Here is a 23,521-nt window from a genome sequence, read left to right on the forward strand (position 1 = left end):
TAGGCATTGCTTCTCTAATACATCTTAGATGCTCTCTCTTTCAAAAAGTATTGAAAATGCATTCAAATAAGTGTAAATGACTTTCTAAAGGATGCAGGATTGTATAGTATTCTATTTGTAAGAGAGAGAAGGAATGGTAGTATGTAGCATTTTAGCACTTATTCTTTCATTTCCATTTCAAATTAGCACTTACTCAACAAGTACTATTATTTGAGCATCCTTGTTCTATTTTACCCAAGCTATTAGGTCACCTAAAACAATGTGGTGTTATTATTGTAGAGTCAGTGTGTTATGCACAATCCATTTCATCCACATTCCATTTTAAAAAAATATATTTCCAACATTCCACAAATATCAGGCTTTGTTCAGAAAAAGTGTTAAATGTTCTTGATTAGCAATTCTTGTATCTTCCATTGTGTCATGTTCAATGTATTAATGCCTAAGAATGTTGCCTGATCTCAGGAATGGCTCAGAGCTCTACTGTTTAGAACAGTAGTCACTAACCAGTCAAACTTGATTGATTGGTTGATTGTGGAGCCTCTGACAGTCTATCCCATAGACTGAGAGCGGCAGGACGCACATGACTGGGCTGAGCCATGCCCCCTTGCTGCCTGGGCGGGGCTGGGCAAGTGGGGTCAGAGCCCGGGCAGCTTGTCAGGAGGGCAGGGCAGGGCAGTAGATCCTGGGGTGCCTTTTACTTACAAAAAGTGATCTTCACCACAAACAGGGTGGAGACCACTGGTTTAGAAGGTTACATATACTCTCCTATTTCTACTATTATCATCATTTCAAGTGTTTCATAACTGACATAGAATTGAAGAATGGACCAGCATTTGGTGTACTGTAACCCACAAAATACTCCATTCTTCTTTAAATTTAATAGACAGACTTTAGCACTAGACTAGATAGGACACCTATCACATTATCCCTTTATAGATATAGTGCCATTTCCAGTTCAGTCTACAGTAATTGCTTTGGGTGGCCTAAGACTAGGAATAAACATAAAAATAAAAAGATATAGCACTGAACATTTTAATTCAACAAATTAAGAGTCTTAACCATGTAAAATACCATTACATACCTCTAATGTTGTAGAATTATACATTAAAAATTACTGTGCCTGTATAGATTCAAAAATATCAGGTTTTATAAATCGCAATAAAACCTTTTATAGAAACCATGTAAAAATAAGATGAAACCTCTTAAACAATTGAGGTACTAAGCTTTCTGAATGTTCCACCAAAGGTGATAAGATATCATACTTAAATACTAAATTTAAACATTGCTCTTATTCTCCATATTCAGAAAAACACTATACTGCTTAAATAAACTAAACTACATTATTGGTAACTCTCTCACTTATTACACACACATTTTGCTTTTTTCAGAATCCAATTAGATTCTTCATTCTTCAAGTACCATTGCACAATTCTTCACTATACAAGTCCCAAGCATATAGATTCTAGGAATGTTTTCAAAAAATATGAAACAAATAATACTGGAAATAGAGAAATAAATATTGTAAATATTAGTTTTGAAGGCTGAAAAAAGGACAAGGAAGTGTGAGAGCATTTCAGTAAATTTAGAATGCAAAATATCTACGCAAACATTAGTATATTATAATCACACAAAGTAAAGCTTATAGTATATCTTAACATTGAGCATTCTTAAGGAAAGCTCTTTTGAGGGACAGAAAGAAGGCAAACAGATCACAGATGAATAAACTAAAGTTCTTCATGGTAGAAACGTTCATCATGAAGCTGCCTGCCATAATCTGTGGCTTCGCTGGTAAGAAACAAGTCCTGGTTCTCAAGAATCTCTGCCTCTGAGAGCTTTTTATCATCATTCAAATCCATTTCTTCTATTAGATGAACTGCCTTTAAAAATAAATGGAACAAGTGTGTTTTATACAGTAAATAAACACTAACATATGTGAATATGCTCTTTGGCACAGTCTTGTCAAATTCCTGCCATTACACTGTCACTTAATTCACTAATTAAGATTTTATATGGGCTTATTTTCTCAAATTCTGTTTTCCTCCTTTCTGGTTTGAAATAAAGTTAGTGCTGTATTTCCAAAATCCATCAATTCTATAGCACATGACTGACATCAAACAGGCTCAAGCACTAGCTTTGTTAGGACAGCAGAAGACATTTCTCAGCAAACAGTGAAAGAATGAATGAATAAATCTAAGCAAAGTGCTTGTGTGCACTAGGCATCCCTTCTGCATCCAGCCCACAAAGGGACACACAAGTTGTTCCGATCTCCCAGCTACAGCCTGGTTCTTTAGCTTAGGCTACATGGTACCTGTACTTTTTGGCTGCTTGCAGATTTAAAAAAAAAAATAAAAGCCCAAAAACAAACAAACGCGCTATACGAAAAGCAGCAGTGTGCGTTACTTCGACCCGGCTCTGCAGTGTCTGTATATATCAGGTGCTTCAGCGGGGCTTCTTAGTGCTTTTAGCTAAAGCCAATTCACTCACCTATTAGATAAAAGTGCCCAAAAAGCCCCACTAAAGCACCGGAGCTGCACAGACATCAGGCAAGCCAGGTCCAACTAACATGCTACTTATGGGCATGTGCTGGATTCAGTGTGGGAGCGTGCCAAGTTTAAAGTAAAGCACTGCTTTATTTATTTATTTTTTAATGTTGGCAAGCAGCCTTTATTCTAAAGGCCTCTGGTTCATTTTCCTGCTTGCTGGCCAAAATAGCAGCCTTTGTGTGAGGTCTCATCCAGGATTTGAACTGCTCTGGGCCTCAGCTATGTACACTCTTAATAAACTTCCTCTTGCACAGGAAGTTTAATTATTTGGTCAGTATGTCACATGTCTACCAAAATAAATTTGTTACAGCTCTCATCTACAGAACGTATCTTTTTAGGTCACCTGCTTTTAGCGTTGAAAATCCTTAATGCTAAAAGCTAATGTTAGTGGCCCTCACATTTGCATATTTTCTTTAATAAATTTTGACCAAAACAAGAGATTCTGTTTAAAGCCAAAACACAGGAAGTAAACTTACATTTTTAAGACTCATCTCTCCAGCCATAGGCATTTTAAATTAACTGTGTACTTTAAAGAGATACAGGTACAGATCTGAAACCGGATAGTCTTTATTCTATATTCTGTAGGATATCTTTCTGTATTAATGATCAACAAAAAGTTCTAAAAGCTCTACAACCTTCTGAACTTTGAAATATGATGACCAGATTCAGCTATTACATTAAAACTTTTCAGCATGTCCTTTTTCTTCTACAGAGCGCACGCTCATCGGAAAGTGCTTTAAATGGTCACGCTATAATTGAAAACACAAGCCACATCCTCAGCAAGTGCATCAGATATTGCTCAGGCCACTTATGATAATGATCCTCTTTCACTTAAATAGTAAGCTACGAGTAAGTTCAGCAGTACCAAAATGACACTAGGTGCATATCTTACAGTAGATTATTAAGCATCTCTCATTAAAGGAACACTAGTTCTGCTAAGCAGCATTTCATTTTGTGACTTAAAGACAAATAATTATAAGCTGATACAGCATTTTTCTTGCACTTTGATCTTTTTGGAAATGTCATATCTATTCTTTTCTTGGGATAAATACTGGAGTATTACTTCATACTGGATTATTATTATGAAGAATATCCACATTTGCTGTAACACCTGACTGGAGAAGTGTTGTAAATATGTCTGCATTTCTTGGTTTGTCTCAACATGACTTAAATCATTCTGTGTACTTTAAATATACCCCTAACAAGATTTAAGAAAATGATAGCTACTAAGGTCAATGAACAAAAATTAAAAAAAAAATTAAGACCACCACACTTTTTAGAGGCAAAGTCTTACAATACTGAAGGCAAGTTCTGGTAAATGCATACCAGTCTCTAGATGTGCTGGTCAATTGAGCAATTACCCTAGGGAAATTAAATGAGAGGTTTTTTTGGGGTAATTTAGTGCTCAAGCAACAGACAAAAGAAGTCACTTGTAGTGTTTGTAGGTTAATTTTGACAACTTCCAAGCATCCAATGTCCAAGTTAACATCACTTTTTCCTTCAGCATGTAGGCTCTCAGCAAACCCTTCATTGTGGAAAAGCACCACAAAGTGCTTTTTAACAAACATCACTATGGAAAAAAGTGAATGAAATCTGTCAGAAGACAGCCTGCACAATGATATGGCCTTGTAAAATTATTTGATTTATTGCCTAAAATTCAAGGGAACAATCAAAAAATTATTGAAACATTACAGGATAATGCAGGGCTTAAGGAAAGCATAGAGAAAGAGGCAAAAACAGTTATTTAGCAAGAACCATACTATCTTAAACTAAGAATGGGAGTGGCTTATAAAGTCAGTTCAATGGTAGAAATATCAGAAGGCTGGGATACCTTGCTAGCAAAGATTCAGTGGGCTCATATATAAGAAAGGTATCATTCTGCAACTTAACCTCATAAAGACTTGACATTTGGAGAGCCAATGTTGGGTCCTGCTTTTCAGCTTTTTTGCTGATGTCAGTATAACAAAAATGTTAAAAGGTAACTCAGCTTTCTGGCACAAGTTGTGTGCTCTTAAAGTGGGAACAGTAGGTGACTTAAGTGTAGAAGTGAGGCATATTCTTCCTTGCAATGTATTCAAAGGAAGTCACTTCATACCAATTACCAGATAATTCCTAGCAGAGAGGGAGAAACTGTCTACTGTACTCAGCAATAGCATTATTTTTCTATTTTTTCCACTGAGGGGAGGAGGAAATCAAAAAGTAGAGAAGAGACTTCAGTTGTCTGCTAGGAAGCAGGAGAGGGGGAAAAAACAGCCAAGAAAAATCTATTAAAAAATAGGTGGTATGGCATAATGTCAGAATCAATGGATTTATTTTAATTTTGCATTACTGGTCTTTAGATTATGGAATATTTGGATCCTGTTTTGATTTATGCAAATACTAGTTTCTTTGCTTAGCCAAGATCTAAATGGTTGCAATTTATGCAGCTACATGAAGGGTAACAAATTTCTGTTGTCAAAAGATCTAATGAAATTCTATCAGCTGCAAGCATGTAATAGACTCTGATTAGTCTATTTCATTGGTTCATTTTATCCCTCTTACTTTATAATTATAACAATTTGCTTACAGCACTGTATCTGTCCATCAAGCTCAACAGACTTATTTACCTTGAAGAATGTAACTGTATGATTTTTGTGCTTTGACCAACATTCAAATAGTTCATAAGAATTCCAACTGCTGCACTATGTGACATGCAAATTTTAAATTGAAACCCAAGAGCTTTTAGAAAAAGTTATGGAAAGATCTATTAAGTGATTTCATTGCTTACCAAGCTGTATTACCAGTTTTTTGATAGACTAAATAGGATGAATGTGTATTTGGATGAATACGTATATGGTCACGTTATAGTAGTCCATAATTTTTAGTTGAGTTCTATCAAGTCTACACAGTAGCCATGAACTGAAAATGCATACCTCCTCTTCAGCAATACCCTGATTATTAGGTACTACCCAAGTCAGCAGTTCCTGAGGGTTGAGTTTTCCATCATTATCTTTGTCATAGTCATTCACAAATCGATCCTTCTCAACGAGTATCCATTCAGGATCTTCTTTTGCTGCTAGAGTATTGACAAAATCAAAACCTTTGCAACATGGGTGTTCATTTTTCCCCTAATAGAAATATGACTAGATTTAAATTTAGGAAGTGTCAACTGAAGAAATAAAATACAAAAACAAAACAACCCATCCCAAATAAACAAAAGACACCTATTCTGTTAGACTAAGGCAAGTATTACAGACCATTCTTACCACAGCTGCCCAAAATTCCTATGGATGAAGACAAGCAGAGGCTACATTAAAGCATGACATAAAAAAAATAATCAGAAAGAGTAAAAATTAAGGGCTACAGTAGACTCATGACTTACACATATATTACATTCCTGAGAAACTTTGCGTATGTCGAATTTATGTGACTTGAGGTGAATTTTCCCATAGGAAGTAACAGAAAAGTGAGGGGTTGTGTTCCTTAGACCTCACATTTATGACACCAAAGGTACCAAAATAAAACCTTTTTCAACTAATACTTTATTTATTACGTTACAAAACATTGTAAACATATGCTGTTACAATGGTGACACAGACTGAGTGAGCTTCCAGAACGCTGCTTGGGAACCTAAGCTGTGTGTAACTCTGTCTGACTCAGTCTGTGCATCTCTGCTTGGGTGTTAATATTCATTTGTGTAAATGCAAGACACAGGTAAGTCAAATACACGTAAAACGGGGTTCTACTGTATTATCAACTTAGCCATTCCACTTCTGCCTGAAAGCTAACTCCAGTACAATTAGGGATGTAAATAACAATTAAGTACCTATTTAAAATCCCCCAATTTGATCGGTTAAATGGTTAACTGATAATGTGCATCTACTGGGAACTGGCTCCCACCTGTACTCGCTCATTTTCCAGATGCTGAACTGCTGCTGCTGCCTGTGGCTTTGTGGGGCTGTGGTGGGGTCCACTGCTGCTGCCTGCAGCTGGTCCCAGCCCCCAGCCAGTTGTGTGTCAGCAGCAGATGCAGGCTGGGAAAGCCCCTTGCCTGCTGCTGCCACCAGTGCACAGGTGCCTAGGGACTAGAGCTGGCTACAGGTGGCAATGGAGCCCCCACCACAGTCCCTGTGAAGCCACAGGAAGCAGCAATGAGCTAGGAAAGCCCCTTGCCTGCTGCTGCCACCAGCACAAAGCTGCCTGGGGGCCAGGGCTGCAAGCAGCTTCATGGAGGTCTGAAGAACCCCAACCCAGCTCATTGCCAGTGGAAGGTGTGAGCACACCTCTTGGTGGATGGCAGGGGAGCCGAGAGAAGCCCTATCCTTCCTGTGGCAGTGGAGCCCTGGCCCCTTTCAAGCTGTCTACCCAGAGGCACATGTGCACCTGCTAATGGTAAAGAGCTGGACCAGGGCTCTGCAGACCCAAGTGCAGCTGCTTGCAGGCTCCCTTCCACGAACAGCCTGGGCTCGGTGGCAGGGGCCTGCTGAGAGGCCAGGCCAGCTGTGGCAGGCTGCAAGTGGCTGCACTGGGCTCTGTAGAGCCCTGGCCCAGCTTGTTGCTGGCAATAGGTGCACATGCACCTTAGGGTGGATGGTGGGGAAGGGGCTGGGGTTGCACTGCCGCAAGGATAGGTCCCATGCAGCTCCCCCACTGCACTAGGTACTAGTCTCGCCTCCCTCACTCCTGCCTGCTCTTCTGCCTCCAGAGGCATGGCGCTGTTTCCCTTCTCCCCGCCACACCTTCTCTCACTCCATGTTAAATGATAACCAGTAAGGTATCACCGGTTATCAATATGTGGCCATTTAATTGTTTAACCATTCACATCCCCAACTACAATTACTCTTCTCTGCCTCTTCAATAGTTTAAGTAGTTGTTTGTCAAGCCAGTTTTTCCTACTGAAAACATTACTCTGAAGGATTAACTCAGATTGAGACATCCTGAAGCATATGGAATGTGTAAAAAAGAAAAAAAAAAAAAACCACAAAAAACTAGCTCACATCACACAGAAGACTGATTAAAAACAAAAATCTCTCTTTAGAAACAACTGTTTCTCTTGTAAAGAAAGCAAGGTCTTTTGTTCTTCATTAACAAAGATATCTCCATCCAAATATGATCTTGTTGGAATTCTCCAACCTTTGCTGCCACTGTCAAACTTGCATTGTAGTGGGATGCTACAGAAATCAACTCTTGTCTGGGGCAGGCTGTAATTATCAAACAGTCCCCTTCCCTCTAGTTCGTATCAATCAGTTTTTCTGAATATTCAGGGACATCCTCTATGTGAAAACTAACCCTTAAGAGTTCAAGTAGCAGTTATACGTTTTAGAGCTGCTTTCAAGTCCCAGCTGCCAAGATTTGATTTTCAAATCTCATGTTTCTCTTCCCTTTTACTCTGTGGAAGCATCAGATATTCTACTTGTCCCCCACAGTCTTAGAGGGGGAGAAGGCTCTATCAAGGTCTGCAAGAAAAAGAAAACCCTTTAAGGACTGTCTGCAGCCCCAACCCTTCTTTGCTGACTTGAGGAAGGGGAACTAGAGAGAAAAATCCCTAGGTGCTGCGCTGGATGGAAGGGAAGCAAAAAGTAACTCATTACCCCACATTTCCTTATAAGTCAAATCTTTCCTTTCACTTGCACCACTGCTCTGCATCCAGGAACTCTCATCTTCTTCACCACATTAAAGTAGTTATAGATTTCAGGAGCTAATGGTGAACATCATTCTCATTGTCTTTTGGGGGCTGGAAAGAATTTCTCCACACTGACAGATTGGCAGAAGGTCTTTTTGCATCTTTCCTGCAGCAACTCAGAGACCAGTAGTTCAACTGTTTGTGTTCTTGCAACCTCTCAGGTAGCCAGCACAACTGCACATTAAGTGTGATTTATCAGAAAACAGAACACCACAACTGGAAGCAAGATTAGGGAAGGACAACCCCTCACAGCAGCAGATAAGGATAGGGTCTTAATGTCTGGTATGTGAACATCCATTCTCTCCTCCCCCCCCAGTTATGTACCATTAAACCTTAATGATGGCTTGTACACTGGTGGAAGCCAGGGCTGCCATCAGTCTTCCCAGGTGATACAGATCAAGGAACAAGGGTTGACCTTGAGTTATTGTTGACTAGCTTCCAAGCTGTGTTCAAATAAATTGAACTGGAGCCAAGTGAAACATGAAACTAGGAATGTAGTTCATCTTCCTGCAGTGTCAGGAACAATAGTTCTTTTCTCATACCATTAAAAGGAAACAGTGGAATGGGCTATATCCCAACAACTGACAAATATATACAGAAAATATGGGAGAAAAGAAATGTTCAGTTATGCTCCGTTCCTCCTGTGATTTCAAAAAAAGTATGTTAGGGCCACCCAAAGACTTGTGTAGGTTTTCTTTGATTTTATGTGTAAAACCTCTCAAACCATAAATGTTACAGAAAACTCAAAGCTTCTTTTCACCCTGTCCCTCCATCGCTTATACTTACTTGGATCTTTTCTGTAGTCACCCAGAAACTCTTCCAGACTTACAAATCCATCACCATTTTTGTCATGTTCTTCTAAAGCCTCCTGAATGACAAATTCCTTTTGGGTGCACATATATGTAAAACAAACATTAGTTGGTGTTGGTCAAAACTTAGCAGTATTCACTTAAGTGAAAGTACAAGTCTAAAGGAATAAAATAAGAGAGAACATGGAATATATTACTGCTTTCAAACCAGGACTTCTGCTTCTGTGTAAAGTGGTGCAAGAATGAAGCAGAAAAAAGTCCATTCTTCATTTCCATACTGCATATTTGACTTTAAGTAATCAAATTTTACTGTAATCAAATCCCAGAGGGATGCATGGATTTGGAATCCTGGAATTTGCTTCAAAACTATACAGATACCTGCAAAATAAAAAAAAAAAAACCATATGCAGAGTGACACTTGGCTAACATTTCCTTCCTCTGTTGCCTCCTATATCTTTTCTTTTTTAAAAGAGCTTTCTTATTTCATATTCCGCTTGTGGCACTTTATTTTCCAGTGCAGCTGAAGCCAGCATACCCACTTGCATAGTTGTATCATTCCTTGTTTGCTGAATATCAGCAGTCAGGTCAGCACATATTGATGTAAAGTTTGCTTTATGCTCCCTCGTGTGGCTGGCTCTGCAGCATCAGGGTACTAAAATTGAAAGGTTCTATTAGAACAGTATTGCTCAACCTCTGGCCTGTGGGGTCATGTCACTCAGCTGGAAGGGCTCCCCATAGGTCTGGAAATTTGGCAGTACAGGGGAGCAGTGGCACAATTAATCACTGCAACTTCCAGTGTGGGATGGCTCTGCAGCTGGATCAAGAGCATGGGAGAGGGCCAGCATGCCAGATCATGTCCATTCTGGATCTGGCCCACAGAAGCTCACCCACTAGCCACAGGCAGACCCTGCCAAAAAAAAACCAAAAAGGAGGATCATGCCCCTTGCTGATTCTGTCTTCAGCAGGTATCTGCTGAAGAGCCTGACTACCTCTCCTGCAGCTGGGGGATGAGCTGACTAATAGCTGCAACACATCACTGCAAACTAAACTACATCAGGATGCAAACTCATCTAAACCCTGCAAAACTGGCACACATGTAATGTGCCACACCACACAAGGTGCCATGCAAAGTGATATTTCTGTCATGTGTACATTGTGACACTGTCAGGTGTACAAGCACACTACTAGCACATTTAGTTCAGAAGCAAGTAGCACTAAAGGAGACTGGTAGCAATGGTACTCACTACTACTCTCCGCAAGGATCTGCTCTCTGCCATTGTAACCCTAGATTGGGGTGGGCAAAGATAGTCTGCGGGCTGGATCCAGCCCACCAATTGATCAGATCTGGCCTATGCGCAGGTACCTGTCAATTGATTACATTAGGCCTGTGGCTGCCCCCATGGTGCTCCACATGGGGCCAAGTCTTGCCTGCTCCTGCCCAGGGCAGCCCACACGATGCTCCTTCCCATAGGCAACCCCAGTTACCATGCACACTTCCCAGTGGGGCTGCTCCCACACCTACATCTGCACTGCACTGTTTGGGTGAGCTCTGCTGCACGCACCTCTACTCCATCCTCCCTGCCTCCCCATGCCCTGGCCAGCTCCTGGGACCTAGTGTGTGGGCAGCCCTCCCTCCACACGTACCCAATATACAACAGTAAGACTTTATTTTGAGCTATTAATGCAATTGCCTCTAATGTACACTACTAAAAATACAAAACAACCCCCCCAAACCATAAATTAGAAAAAGAATTATTTTTAAATGATATGTGTTATTGTAGATGTTTGATTTTTACTATACAATTTGTTTGTCTATAATTTCTTAAAATTGTATCTTCTGAAAGACTGTGGGTGTGGCCCTTGACAGCTCATCAAAACTTAAATGGCTCTCCAGCCAAAATAATTGCCCACCCCTGCTCTAGACACTCTGGCCTTAGTGCTGGGAGGCAACTTACTTCAATTTAAGACATAATCAGAGTCCCAGTATTACGCATCCTTACAGCCTTAAAGCAGCCAATTGGAATGGTCCAACAAATTCATTTCAAACACACCTCACTTCTTTCTAAGATCCTTTTAGAAGATGACATGCACAGCACACATTTATTAGGATGTAAAGTTTGCAAACATGAACTTCTTGTTAGGAACATGAACTTCTTGTCAGGGTGACAAGAGACATCCTATATACACATAATTTACTAGAAGTGCCCACTCACAAGAGGGTTAATACCTAAAACTGGGAAACTTAGGATGTTCTTTACTCTGTCCCAGGGTCAGGAAAAAGGTCCAAATGAAAATAAGCAAACTTCAAAATAAAACTGCTGAAAATATCTGCCAACAAGCAATTACTAAATGTGAACGCAACCAATTAGTTAGGGAAAAATGCATGTTTAGATGCAGACACTGAGAAAATCAGTTTCACTGCTCTGAGCAGTGAGAAGTAATCAAATGGTGTTTGGGTCCACTGTACCCTCTGCACCCTCACAGGAGAACAAAGACATTATGTATATCTGTGGTTCTCAACCTTTCTAGATGCAAAGCACCCCTCATTAGATCCAAGGCATCCCTTATTAAACTTGAGGCATCCCTCTGAAAATGGCAGCTTAGTTCTCTCTCATTTTTTGCTTACAGAAACATAAGAGAGCATTTCTTCTGTTGCAAAGAACTAAAGTAAGATCACAACAAGTTACAATATTTTTAACACCATGAATTCCCATTTGAAATTTTTGGGTTTATCTTGTGCACCATGTTTGCATACCAAATAGTGGTAACAATGTGTGGCACCCTTGAAAGGATCTCCAGGCACTCCAGAATGCTGCAGCAACCAAATTGAGAAACACTGGTTAACAACAACATGCTTCTTTTCTCCCACCCTCCGATGGCTCCTGCTGACCAAAAGCAGGCTCCTATTTCAAATCCATGGGAACACACAACCAAAAACAGAATATGGTTGAGCATTCAAAGTCTGTTTACTGAACTCAACAACAGATATATACAATATATTCATAAATACCAGTCAGCTACAGAATAAACACAGTTGGGACAGTCTGAAATAATGGACTCTAAAATCTAACCATGTTAAGACTGAGAATGTTGTTTGACAAGTCACCTTAGAACAATTTTTCATAAACTGATTGATGCCTATAAGCTGGAATAGTTTCTTGTGTTTGCACATGCAAACACCACCTTAAAGAGATGAAGAATTTTATATCTTCATCTCACCTAGCAAATCTGAGCACTTATCTGAGTGTCAGATGTCCCTTTTAGCAGGCTAGGAACTTCCTCCACCAAAGAAGTAGCTTTTGGCATGGGAAAGGTTTGAGACCTGTCTTTCTGACTAGGACCGTTTTTTGAACTAGAAGTAACTCTCCTTCAAGCTTAACATTTTACTACAGTACTACCAGCCTGACAGAAGAGTCCAAGATATTTAAGTGAACTGGGCTCTTGTGTAACAGCTTAAAGCACCACTAAGCTATTCGAGCAAATCCTGAATCCCAAGGCTTGAATCCTTATTATTTTTTATAACAATTTTGTAAAGTAATGTCTGCAAGAAGGTAAAGTTCTGCATATCATATATACTGTTCCTCAAGACAGGAATAGTAGCTAGATGTGCACTGATACAGTGGATTGGCATCGATATAAAGAAAATTGTCTATATTAGAAATCAGCATGATGTGGCCAATAACCTGGCTGATAAATGGCCCATGCATCCATCCAGCTGCAGCACAGCACATAGGCAGTGAGGAGCACAGCCCAGCAGCTTGGAGAGCTATGTGCAGCTGGTAAATCTGTTGTGGTGGAAGGGAAGTGGGAATGGAGGGGTGGGGGGCGCAGATCAAGGCCCCTATGGTGAGGAGGGGGTGGGGCAGGGGTTGGAGCAGGTGCTATCCAGACAGGGGGGGCGGGACAGTGCTGTGGCTTGTCTGGGGGCCATGGGAAGTGGAGGGCGGCTCCTGGCACTGTGTGCAGCTTATTTGGCAACTTGCCTGCTCATTCGGTGGCTCCCGCCACTTTTCCAGGTGGGTATGGGGGGAAGACATGTGCCCCGGATCTGCCCGGGGCAGGCAGGGGTGGTGCTGGGAGGGGGGCTATGGGGCAGCTACAGTGATTTTTGGGGTGGCTGCAAACCCCCCTGTAGCCCCCTTCAGTACTGCCCCAGTACCGGTCCCAGCCCACAGCACAGCTCACCCTGCCTGTCCCCATACAGATCTGGGGCGCACCAGGAGTGCAAGCAGCAGCAAGAGCTGCGCCCCCCCCAGGAGGAGCTGTGGCTCCATCCCACGGCCTGCCCTGCCCTGCCCCACTCCCTCACCACAGGGGGTGTTGATTTATTCCTCATACCGCTTCCCTTCTCCCTCCCCTTTCACCACAACAGACTTAACAGCTGCATGCACCTGTATCAGAAATCAGATTGGTATTAGCTGATATGCCTCCTTAAAAATCTATCGGTATCAGCCCCCAAAATCTCTTGTTAGTAAGTTGGCAGTTCTCAACATTTTTTAGATTCTAAACATCTCTTGTACAGTATCAATTCTTTGCTTTCCATTTTTTTTTTTATTACAGAACAATTCTTCTGTTGCAAAGCTCATAGAAAGATCATAACACATCACAATGTTTTTGGATTCCTATTTGAAATGTCTATGTTTAACTTGTGAATTGTGTAAGTGTTTGCACACCTAAGAATGCTAACCTTGCATGGATTCTCTGGCGGAGAATCACTAATGAGCTTTGCAACAAAATTATTTCCACCCCACTTCCTTGCTTTTCTCCTGTCCACGACTTACCGTCATATACTCGGCCTCTTCAGGGTGCTCAAAAGCAACAAATTCATCCAGACTCAGACCAGGAATGTCATCTCTATCAGCTTTTTCAAAACGCTTCTTCTCCTTTAAATGAAGCTTACACATTTTAAGATAGATTAGACCACTTAGTGAGGTAGGAAAAACAACATCTAAAGTAGTTGGTTTACAGAGTTACAATGCATATTGTTAGTGTATGTTGCATACATACGTTGACAGGCAAGGTTCTTCGAGTAAATATGATATCTTCTTTTTTTTTTTTTTTTTAATGGAAAGAAGTTCTTAGCAAGCTTTCAGACACAATCACCCTTCTTCAGGCATACGGAGTTTCTGCTGGTCTGGAGTCTCAGAGACTCAAAGGACTTCCTTGAAGTCTCAAACCAGAGACCCCCCTATGCCTGAAGAAGGGTGATTGCACCTGAAAGCTTGCTAAAAACTTTTTTACAAATACTCAGCTGGTCTAATAAACGATATCACATTTACTTAAAGAAACTTACCTGCCTATGTCCTTAGACCAACACGGCTACAACCAAAAACCCAGCATACATACATCATAACCCTTATTATGACTATATTGCCACTGTTTACTCAGAGGTAAAAAGAAGTGCTTTTGATTTTAATTTATTTATGTAGCTTCTTCTTATTGTTCAAACTATAGCAAAGCAGATATAATCTAAATTAAAGGAAAAAATTCTTATCTGTAAGAACTGTAAAATAATGGAATAAATTACTTAGGAACATTACGGCATTTCCTCTAGGTTGACAAGAAGAGGTTACACAAACATTTATGTACAATGGTTTAAGAACAGCAAATACCATGGGGTCTCTTTCTCACCACTAAAAACATAAAAAAATAATTTTTTGAGATTCCAAGGTCACTGGGGCTTCAGATACTCTCAAATCCATGGGAGGCATACTACATGCAAGCCCCAAGCCTGAAGCCTTGGGGTTTAGATGCCCCCAAGTCTTGCATGCCCCTAGCCAAAAGGCCATAGGAGCGAGCAAGAGGAAACAGCCAGAAAGTAATCCCCCATTACCTTAAATTGTGTAACTGAGATGCCTCATTGGAAGGTTATAGTAGACTCTTGTAGGGGTACCTACCTGCAACACAATGGACAGGTCTCCACCCTCAACTACACGAAGTCATTCAAGACTGGGAGGAAAAGGATCAACCCTGCCAGGTACAGTAAACCCACCTGGACCATCACCATCATGTTATCTCCCCTGCCAGGTAAGACGATGATTTTTTTTTGCAACAATATTTATTTTTAGATGGACAGATACAACTACAAAGGCTTATGATTTATCATGTAGTTTACTGGGCTTAGCCCCAGTACACTCAACAGCATTTCAAGCCATAGTGACACTACTGCTCAGGATGCACACTCTCAAGATACTTCCCACAAAGCATCCATGTGCTAATTAGCGCCCCCAGTCATGACTGGAACTGGGTGTTTTTGTCACGAGTCCTGGGATCCTCCAAAAATTGATATGCAGATGAGGTGCAGGGCAACCTGGTTCAGCTTCACCGCGTGAAGCAGGGGGTGCACACTTATCATATGCAATAGGCTGAGAGATGGGGGCAACAGAAGGATTCTGGGTGAACTGTTTGGAGCCCCATTTGGTGATGTTTGCCAGACACTGAAGGCTGGTGAATAAAGAGGAATCATTGGAAATGGGAAAGAAAGGCACAGCTCAGCTGTAGGAATGAAAATAAAGTAGAATTGTATTCAATCCAGTGGCTCCCGATAACTGAAAAGCTGGCACTGAGGGGAACCATACCTTATTTACATGGGCTGCACTAGCCTGTCATTGTGGTGAGTTCCCATCAGCAGCTTTGCCTTTTGGATAAGATCAAGAAGAGTCCAAGGCTCTCGCCTCTCCCTATGCCTGCCTGGTACTGCAGTACCTCTAGACCCAGTGCCAGTTCCCTCCGGAGGGAACACTCATCTGTTTGGTTTTTTGTTTGGTTTTTGTTAAGGGCAAAAAAAAAAAAGGTTCCCTTTAGCATTGTTGGCACCAGATGAGGGTATTGGAGCTTGCCCCAGCCTCTCCAAGTGCCTGGTATTCCAATACCTCTAGGCCCACAGCCAGCTGGTGTAGCAACTGTCTTTTTTTTTTTAAAAGGGCAACCCCACCCACCAAAGAAAAGGTTCCTATTAGTATGTTTGTCCAATTTAGGTCCTGTGTTTTATAGTCACGCACAGTGTTGGCTACATTTTAATCAGCTGCATAGTTGGTTTCCATTCTGGAGTACATGTTGCTTTTTGCAGCAGTTTAATGACAGACAGTGTATTTAATAAGGTTTCCTTGCATGTAATCATAAGACAAGGGGCTACTCCTTCCCCCTTAATGATTGGGAGAAAAACAAACTCATTTTGTATTTAAGTAAAAATGGTAATTGCTGAAAATTATTAGAATCCCTCCTCTTCAGGATATGGCATCTTGGAATACACAGTACCCCCTTACAGGGCCAAAGCAGGACTGTGGTTAAGTTTTGCCAAAAGATAACCTTATGGATTGTAGTGTCTCATTCCAATTCTTCTTAGGAGATGTGAAATTCATAGCTTTATACTGTATAGCTAAAGGTAAGCTAAGAATCAGATTATTTGTAAAGCTGACATTCAAACTAAACTGAACAAAAAACTATTTTGTTACGAAAATGCCATTCTTATGATATTTCAGAGCATTGGAGTTGCACAGTTAAGGTGCCATACAGCTTTAGAGCACACTTACAGTAAATTTTTTTTGCATGACACGCCTGTTAAGGCGTTCCCCAACCTTATACCTATTGTAGCACATTACACAGCAAAATTCCACAGCGCACCTGTTAATTTCTGATGGCACATGAAGCAGGGCCGAGGGGGAAGTGAGGGCAGCAGTGCCCCCCTGTGGTCCACACCGGCGCTGTGTTGGCCGGACATTGGGAGTGCAAGCTCACACATGGCAGCCGCCATTGCCGCCCACCATCCCGGGCTGTCGTCATTCTGTCTGGCTCCCTGGGATACACTTGGTAAAAAAAGTTGAAAACCCCTGCCTCACTCCATTTCATCCTCTTTTTCTTCTCCCTTCTCTTCCTCTTGCCTACCTCCATTTACCTTCCTACTCCTCTCCTGCTCTTGCCTATCCATTCACTTAATTGTCCCATAACAAAACCCATTCATAACTAAAGAAAGAACACACACAAGCCCTTTAAGTCTCTCCATACAGAAATTCAATGGTGGCACCAACAAAATCTACAAGCTGTTTTTGTTATATTGCTTTCTGTTTTTGTTATATTGCTTTCTCCTGTCATTTTTGTTGTCTGAGTTGCATGATCTTGAGACCAGAGACTATCTATTCCTGCTTGCCATACATAATGTTACATTCTTCTTGGACCTGTGGATGTCACCACGATGCAAAACAGACCTTGTTGGGAAACTGCATACTTATTAGTGTGAAGAACTGTAGTAGTAATCAAAACTACGGGAGACCAGCAACTATGGGAGTTCAGCACAGGGTATTCATGGCAAAGAACAGCAAAAGGTAAGCCACTTAGGCATCAATGAAGAAGGCCACACTTGGCAGATCAGGTATAGGGACAAAAATCACAAAAGTAAATAAACACGTGGCCATAACAGGTTGTATGATCCAGTCTCCTAGTCTAGACTTGGGAATTTTTCTGATTTCTCAGTAACACTGGGAGCCAAAGCATAGACAGGCCTGTGAATGATAACATATATTACACCTTAATTAGCTAATTTCTAGGCAGTGAGTGTAATCAACATATTGCAGTGATAGTTTCCACAGCTTTTATGTAGTAAGGTTCCCAACACTTTTAACATCAGTTTAGCTGTTTTATGGAGAAATGAATTGGCGAAAGGGTATAATAGGAACTACATTCTCTACCAGTAAAAACAAAGCAAAGTAAGGAGGTAGTATAGGTATATTCAGGAAATAATTCCTTTTATGCTTAATGTGCTCTACCTTGACTGAAGCCATTACACACAGTGCCCTGCAGGACCAACTTACAATACAACAAATACAGTCATTTTAGTTAACATAAAAAAACCTTAATGAAATAATTCTGATTCAAGACCAGATAAACTACTTTAACAATAGTAGTTATAAAATATATCAAATGACAGTTACCTACAACAGTTACCCGGTGATTTCTGTTCCAGCAGTACTTTCACTTGAAACTGTTTACAGGATAGCATATTAATATAACTAATTTTATTAATTATTTCTATAGTATGTATCACCATAATGCTAGGATAGGGCACTTGATACTGTTAACTAGTGAAGTGTTTTCATAATCCCAGAATTTAAAGGATAGCAACTCCTAATTCAAGATATAAACCAGCACCTAGTTAATACCCCCTCATCCATTTTGAGAATACCAACCTATTTTATTAATTTAATTACCCAATTATCCCAAGGAACTAAACTGAGACTGGTTTTTAAATCATCAATGGGATAAAATAATTAACAAAACCAACATCACTGCATTCGTCAATAGTTTGTAAAAACTATTTGTGAGCTATGTTACCTGTCGAAAAGATTCTTCTTCTTGATCCTCCAGCATAGTGTGCTCATCAAAATCGATTAGGTGATCATACATTTGAATATTGTACTCCTTCCAAGATACCAAGCCATCCCCATCTTTATCATATACAACAAAGTGTTGTTTAGCCTCTTGCATAACATAATGTGTAAAAGATTTCTGGATCCAGGAACTTAGCTCATCTGTAAAAATTCCATACAATAGATTTAAATCCATTATTATATCTTGTTCTCTGTCAATTAAAGAAGTTTAAATAATTAAACTTTAAGTCTTGGAATGTGTAAAAATGTCATGCATCTCTTCATATTAAATAAAAACATTAACTTTTTTTTTAAAAAAAAAAAGCAGTAGGTGTAGTATGCAAATCCACTCTCTGTTTTGGGTTTTCCCTGTGCTCTCACACCCAACCAAGCCAGCTAACCACAAGAATCAAAACACAGTTAAAATCCTACATTCTTTTTTTATGGTTGTACTTTCCCAACTAATTAGCAGCTCAAAACTGACTTCATGAGGATCATTTTATATTGTTTTTAGAGCTAAAATAATAGGGAACAATGCATGGGCACAAAATATGCACTCTAAAATAGCTTTTGCAAAAGTAGATTCCACCATTTTAAACATTATTCATAAATATTTTGCTTTTTGAAAATCAAGTCACAAATGGGAATATATAATACATGAATCCATTGTCATATGCTGAAGTTGTATATTAAACAGAAGACTTCCACTGAAGTCAGGTCTTGTAACTTAAAAGCTGCTCCAAGCTATTATTTCCATAGACCACACCATTACACAACAAACAGACAAAATTAGCAAGTGTTGCCAAGTTCTTCTTCTTACACTGATGGTCTTAACAACCTAATTATAAAGAAAACTGGCAAGGTTATCATACTGTTTTCAAAACTCCATAACACCTAGACAGACATTACACTGTACTGCTACTCTGAAAAATGACAAAGTAAAACCGTCATCTTTTTATTCAACCAATTTGCATTGTGATGCAAAAAAAATTGTGGCAGTTTTTTATGCCAAAATAAGTCTCTGTTATTTACTTCTATTAACACTGCAGTGTTGGAAGAATGAGATGGTGTCTCCCATGAGCAGCACAGCATTATATAATTGTTAATTAAGCTTTGAATGCAGAATTTATTACTGCAGCAGCCAGTATTACAGTTGGTATGCTGAAGAAGTTGCTACCTGAATACATGTCTTATCCTATTAAGTCAGTCCATGAAAAAAGCATTGCTCTTAAGAGTTAAGTTCTGTTGTGAACCAATCTTCATGGATGTCCTTGATGAGAAGTATATATGGTTTCACTTTCATGGCTTGTTTTACTTTCTAGTATTTGGTGCACACAGAACCCACCCACCCAGGCATACGAAACCTATTGCCATTCAACAGCAATGGTGTTGTGACATTAGTGCCCTGAACAATTATAATGTACCACAACTCCTTCTGGCCTTGACCTCCAACTTGGCACTGCTACTGAAACCAGCAGGTAGCTCATAAAGGCAGCTTACACATGTTAAAATAAATAAATAAATAACCTCTTGCTTTACTTTAAACTTGGTACGCTCCTGCACTGAGTGCACTGCATACCCAAGAGAGGCAATGCCTTAGCTAGATCCAGGTCACCTGATATCTGTATAGATCAGGCACTTTAGTGGGGCTTTTTTGGCATTTATTTAATAGCCAATTGAATCAGCTTTAGCTAAAAGCACCAAAAAGCCCCACTGAAGCACCCAATTTATACAAATGCTGCAGAGCCGGGTCAAAGTAACACGCTGCTTCTTCCAGTAAAGAACAGGTTTGGGTTTTTTGTTTTGTTTTGTAAACATCTGCAAGGAGCCAAGGTATCCAAAACCAAAGGCAAGTGCCACAGAAGCAACATTATAATTATGGCTGAAGGCATTTTCATACTAAGAACCTGAGTTTCACTTTGTGAGAAAAGAGACCGTTAGAGTGGCATTTTTACACTTTAATGTGTGTAAAATTCTTCCTTTACACTTTTCTCTTTACATAGCTTTGCTAGTGTCCAGTGTTAGCGGTGAAACAGTTTTAAAATACTATACTATACCTGTATACCTAGTAAATAACTGTTTATTAGATGAGGTATTCCTGCAACATAAAGCATGTTCATGAACACTAACATAAGTGCGCTTATTATACTCGTTTTGGGGTAGGCAAGTAGTCAGTATTTTTCCTTTCCTTGTCCCCTGTAAGCCTGGAGACAATTCATGACATAATGCCACATTAATATAGTTAGGGTTAAAAAAATGAAAACACCAACTTTAAATAGAAAACTTATGTTCCTATAGCAACTGCAGTTAAGCCACATTATTATGTTTAAGTACAGCTCTACTTAGAATAGTGAATGGAAGTGGCATTGGGAATTCAAGGACCAAGGGTCATAAGCTCCTCTGTGACTGTTTCAGGCTGGACATAAGGAAAAACTTCTTTACTGTTCGAGCCGCTGAGGCCTGGTATAAACTTTCTCCAGAAGTGGTGCAGGCACCTACTCTGGACGCATTCAAGAAAGAATTGAATGTTTATCTTGCTGGGATCCTTTGACCCTAGCTAACTTCCTGCCCCTGGGGCAGGAGGCTGGACTAAATGATCTTCAAAGTCCCTTCCAGCCCTAATGTCTTTGAATCTATGAATCATTTTGCTATGGAAACTGAGAAGGTAAAGACAACTATGAAAGGGAAGAAGAGGCAACCATCAAATGGCTTTGCCTTAGACCCCAACCCAAGTATCTGAGTTACACCAGAACTTCACTTATTTGCTTCAAAGGGACTCCATGAAGGTACAGGAAGTGAATTCAGTTGTGGAACTAGGACTTTTAGCAAGTATCTATAATATTTTTCCCTCTACATCAGAGGTTCCCAACCCCCAGACCGTGAAGGCTTGGCTGCCAGTCCGTAGGAGGGTTGGCTGCCAGACTGGAAGTCCACAAGTGACAAGCATATGGTGGACTGGCAGCCAACCCTTTTTTTACACAAGCCCTGGCTGCTGGTCCACAGTATGCTGGTCACTTCTGGTCTGCAGTATGCTAGTCTGCGGTCACTTCTGGTCCACAGCCTAAAAGGGTTGGGAACTACTGCTCTAGATTATTTATTTCTCCCATTCCCCCTGTTTTTAACTGCAGCCCTCACATTTTGGGACATCATATGAAGTCCTTGGTGGAGCGATGGTGCCTGCTTGTTTTACGAAGAAGTTTTGGGTGAGTCGGATCTTTCAAAAAGTCTGTATAGTTGTAACACAAATGGCCTCAAGCAAGTAATTTTATAAAAAAGGTACTTAAGAAATAGATTTCTAACTCACAAGCCCCCTGGCTTGTTTACTGAGGCAGTGACAAGTAATAACTTATTTTTGGCACTGAAGCCAGACCACACTTTGGTTGCTTTTCAGGGTAGAATGAAACGAAGGATATAAAACGTAACATTAGATACAGTCATATAAGAATAAGTTATAGCTTATGGGGATGTATTCAAGTAGGTCTTAAGATCAGAAGCCATTGACTTCAGAACTAAAAACTAAACGGGGCAAATATAAGCTATATGGAGAGGATTCCAGCAGTAAAGACATCTATCTTTCATTATTGATTCTAGCCAAATGCTTTATGTGTCCCTTACTACTGCTGGAAGAAAAAGAAGAAGGGTGAAATTAACTCTCACTCTAAAGCTGTGTGACTGTTAGAAAATAACTAAACCTGTCCCTCTTCCTCCATTTCTGGCACCTTCCTCTTTCCTGCACCCAGATCCACACGTTGCCTTTTCTGCTCCTCGGGGCTTTCTGCAAGTGGCAGAGCGAGATGAACATCACACTGCCCGTTTTAACACTTGCCCGCAGGAAAGGAGCCCTGAATGTGATGGGCCTGTTCCCCTCTGCTCTGCTACAGATACTGGTGCAGCAGCAAAGCCAGGCACATCCGTGAAGAATTGGGAAGGCGAGCATTCACCTGAGCCTCTGGCTGGTGAGGGCACGGAGCCTGGACAGGGGCTACCGCAAGCACCCAAGTGCCGATGTGGAGGGAGGGAGGTGTGTGCTTGCGGTCCTGCCAGCTCCAGGCCGGTGCTTACCCGCTGTCAGGAAGCCGTCTGTGTCCAGGTCGATCTTCCTCAGGATGCCTCTCAGCCTCTTCTGCTGCTCCTCCGGGCTGAGCTTGGCATAGTCCTCGGCTTCCTCCTGTGGAGGGGCAGGAGGCGCAAGGTCAAGGCCCGGGCGCCAGTCCTGTAATGCTGGGACTCTTCGCACAGGCCCAGCGGGACCCGGCCCGCCCGATACTTTTCGCAACGGCCCCCGGAGAAGACTGGCCGGAGGCCCCGCAGCGCCGGGCCAGCCCCCGCACCCGCGGCAGTCCCGCCCCGCAGCAGGGGCGGGCCCGGCAGTCTCCGCCCGCGCCGGGCCTTACCTCGCCGCCCAGCAGCGCTTCGCGGTCGTAGTCGGCCCGGTGCTCGCCGGCCGCGTAGTGCGGCTGGCTGGGCCCCGCGCCCGCCACGCACAGCAGCGCCAGCCCCAGGCCCAGCGCCAGCCCCAGCAGCGGCCGCATCGCACCCGGGGCCCGGCTCGGCTTGGCTGCCGGGCCAGGAGGCGGAGACCTGCCCCCGGGTGACTGGCAGGGCGGGGGCGGGGGTTGAGCGCCGCCTTCCCGCCCATCGAGATGCCTGGCGCCCCCGGCTCGGCCCGGCCGCTGCTGTGTCGCCTCCCGGGTCCCGAAGCGCGGCTGCGTGGGGACAAGCGGTTCCATGGCGGCCGCCGGCTGTCCCGCCCCTGAGCTTGCCCCCGCGTTGGGCCGCCACGAGCAGAAGCTCCTCTGCGGACCCGAGGGCTCCGCGCCGGCCTGTGGCGAGGCCGTGCCCCGGGGGGCGACCCCCTCTCCGCCTGCTTCAGGCCCACTCCTGTGTCGCTTCTCCAAGTGTGAAGCTGCCCGGACCCGAGGCGGCCGGTTTCTTGGGAGCTCCGCACTCTGCCCTTGACTGCCTGGGGGTGGGGGGTGCTAAGGGAGTGCAAGGTGCCCTCCACCCCATCCCACCCCCATCCCCACCGAGGTGAAGCGTTTAGCAGACAGACTCGGCATTCAACGGCTTCCGGGGTTCTCCAGCTCCTTCCTTCAGCAACCTCCTTGGTGCTTTGAAACCACTTGCCTGCTTACCTATGAAGCT

The 23,521-nt window shown here is 42.0% G+C and overlaps 1 protein-coding gene across 1 annotated transcript; it reads right to left on the reverse strand.

Annotated features, from left to right (window-relative positions):
* Positions 1 to 859: 859 nt before the first annotated feature.
* RCN2 (reticulocalbin 2) lies at positions 860 to 23,280 on the reverse strand. Its single transcript, XM_019533357.1, has 8 exons — positions 23,192 to 23,280; positions 22,771 to 23,142; positions 22,439 to 22,544; positions 18,342 to 18,538; positions 13,796 to 13,909; positions 8,992 to 9,088; positions 5,456 to 5,598; positions 860 to 1,877 (listed from the first exon to the last, which is right to left on the reverse strand). Exons 2-8 carry the CDS (start codon positions 23,104 to 23,106, stop codon positions 1,725 to 1,727), a joined length of 1,146 nt encoding a protein of 381 aa, XP_019388902.1. The 5' UTR covers positions 23,107 to 23,142; positions 23,192 to 23,280; the 3' UTR covers positions 860 to 1,724.
* Between the last annotated feature and the right edge of the window lie 241 nt (positions 23,281 to 23,521).

Source organism: Crocodylus porosus, unplaced genomic scaffold (assembly GCF_001723895.1).
Source record: "Crocodylus porosus isolate Cpor-Errol unplaced genomic scaffold, CroPor_comp1, whole genome shotgun sequence".
NCBI lineage: Eukaryota > Metazoa > Chordata > Crocodylia > Crocodylidae > Crocodylus > Crocodylus porosus.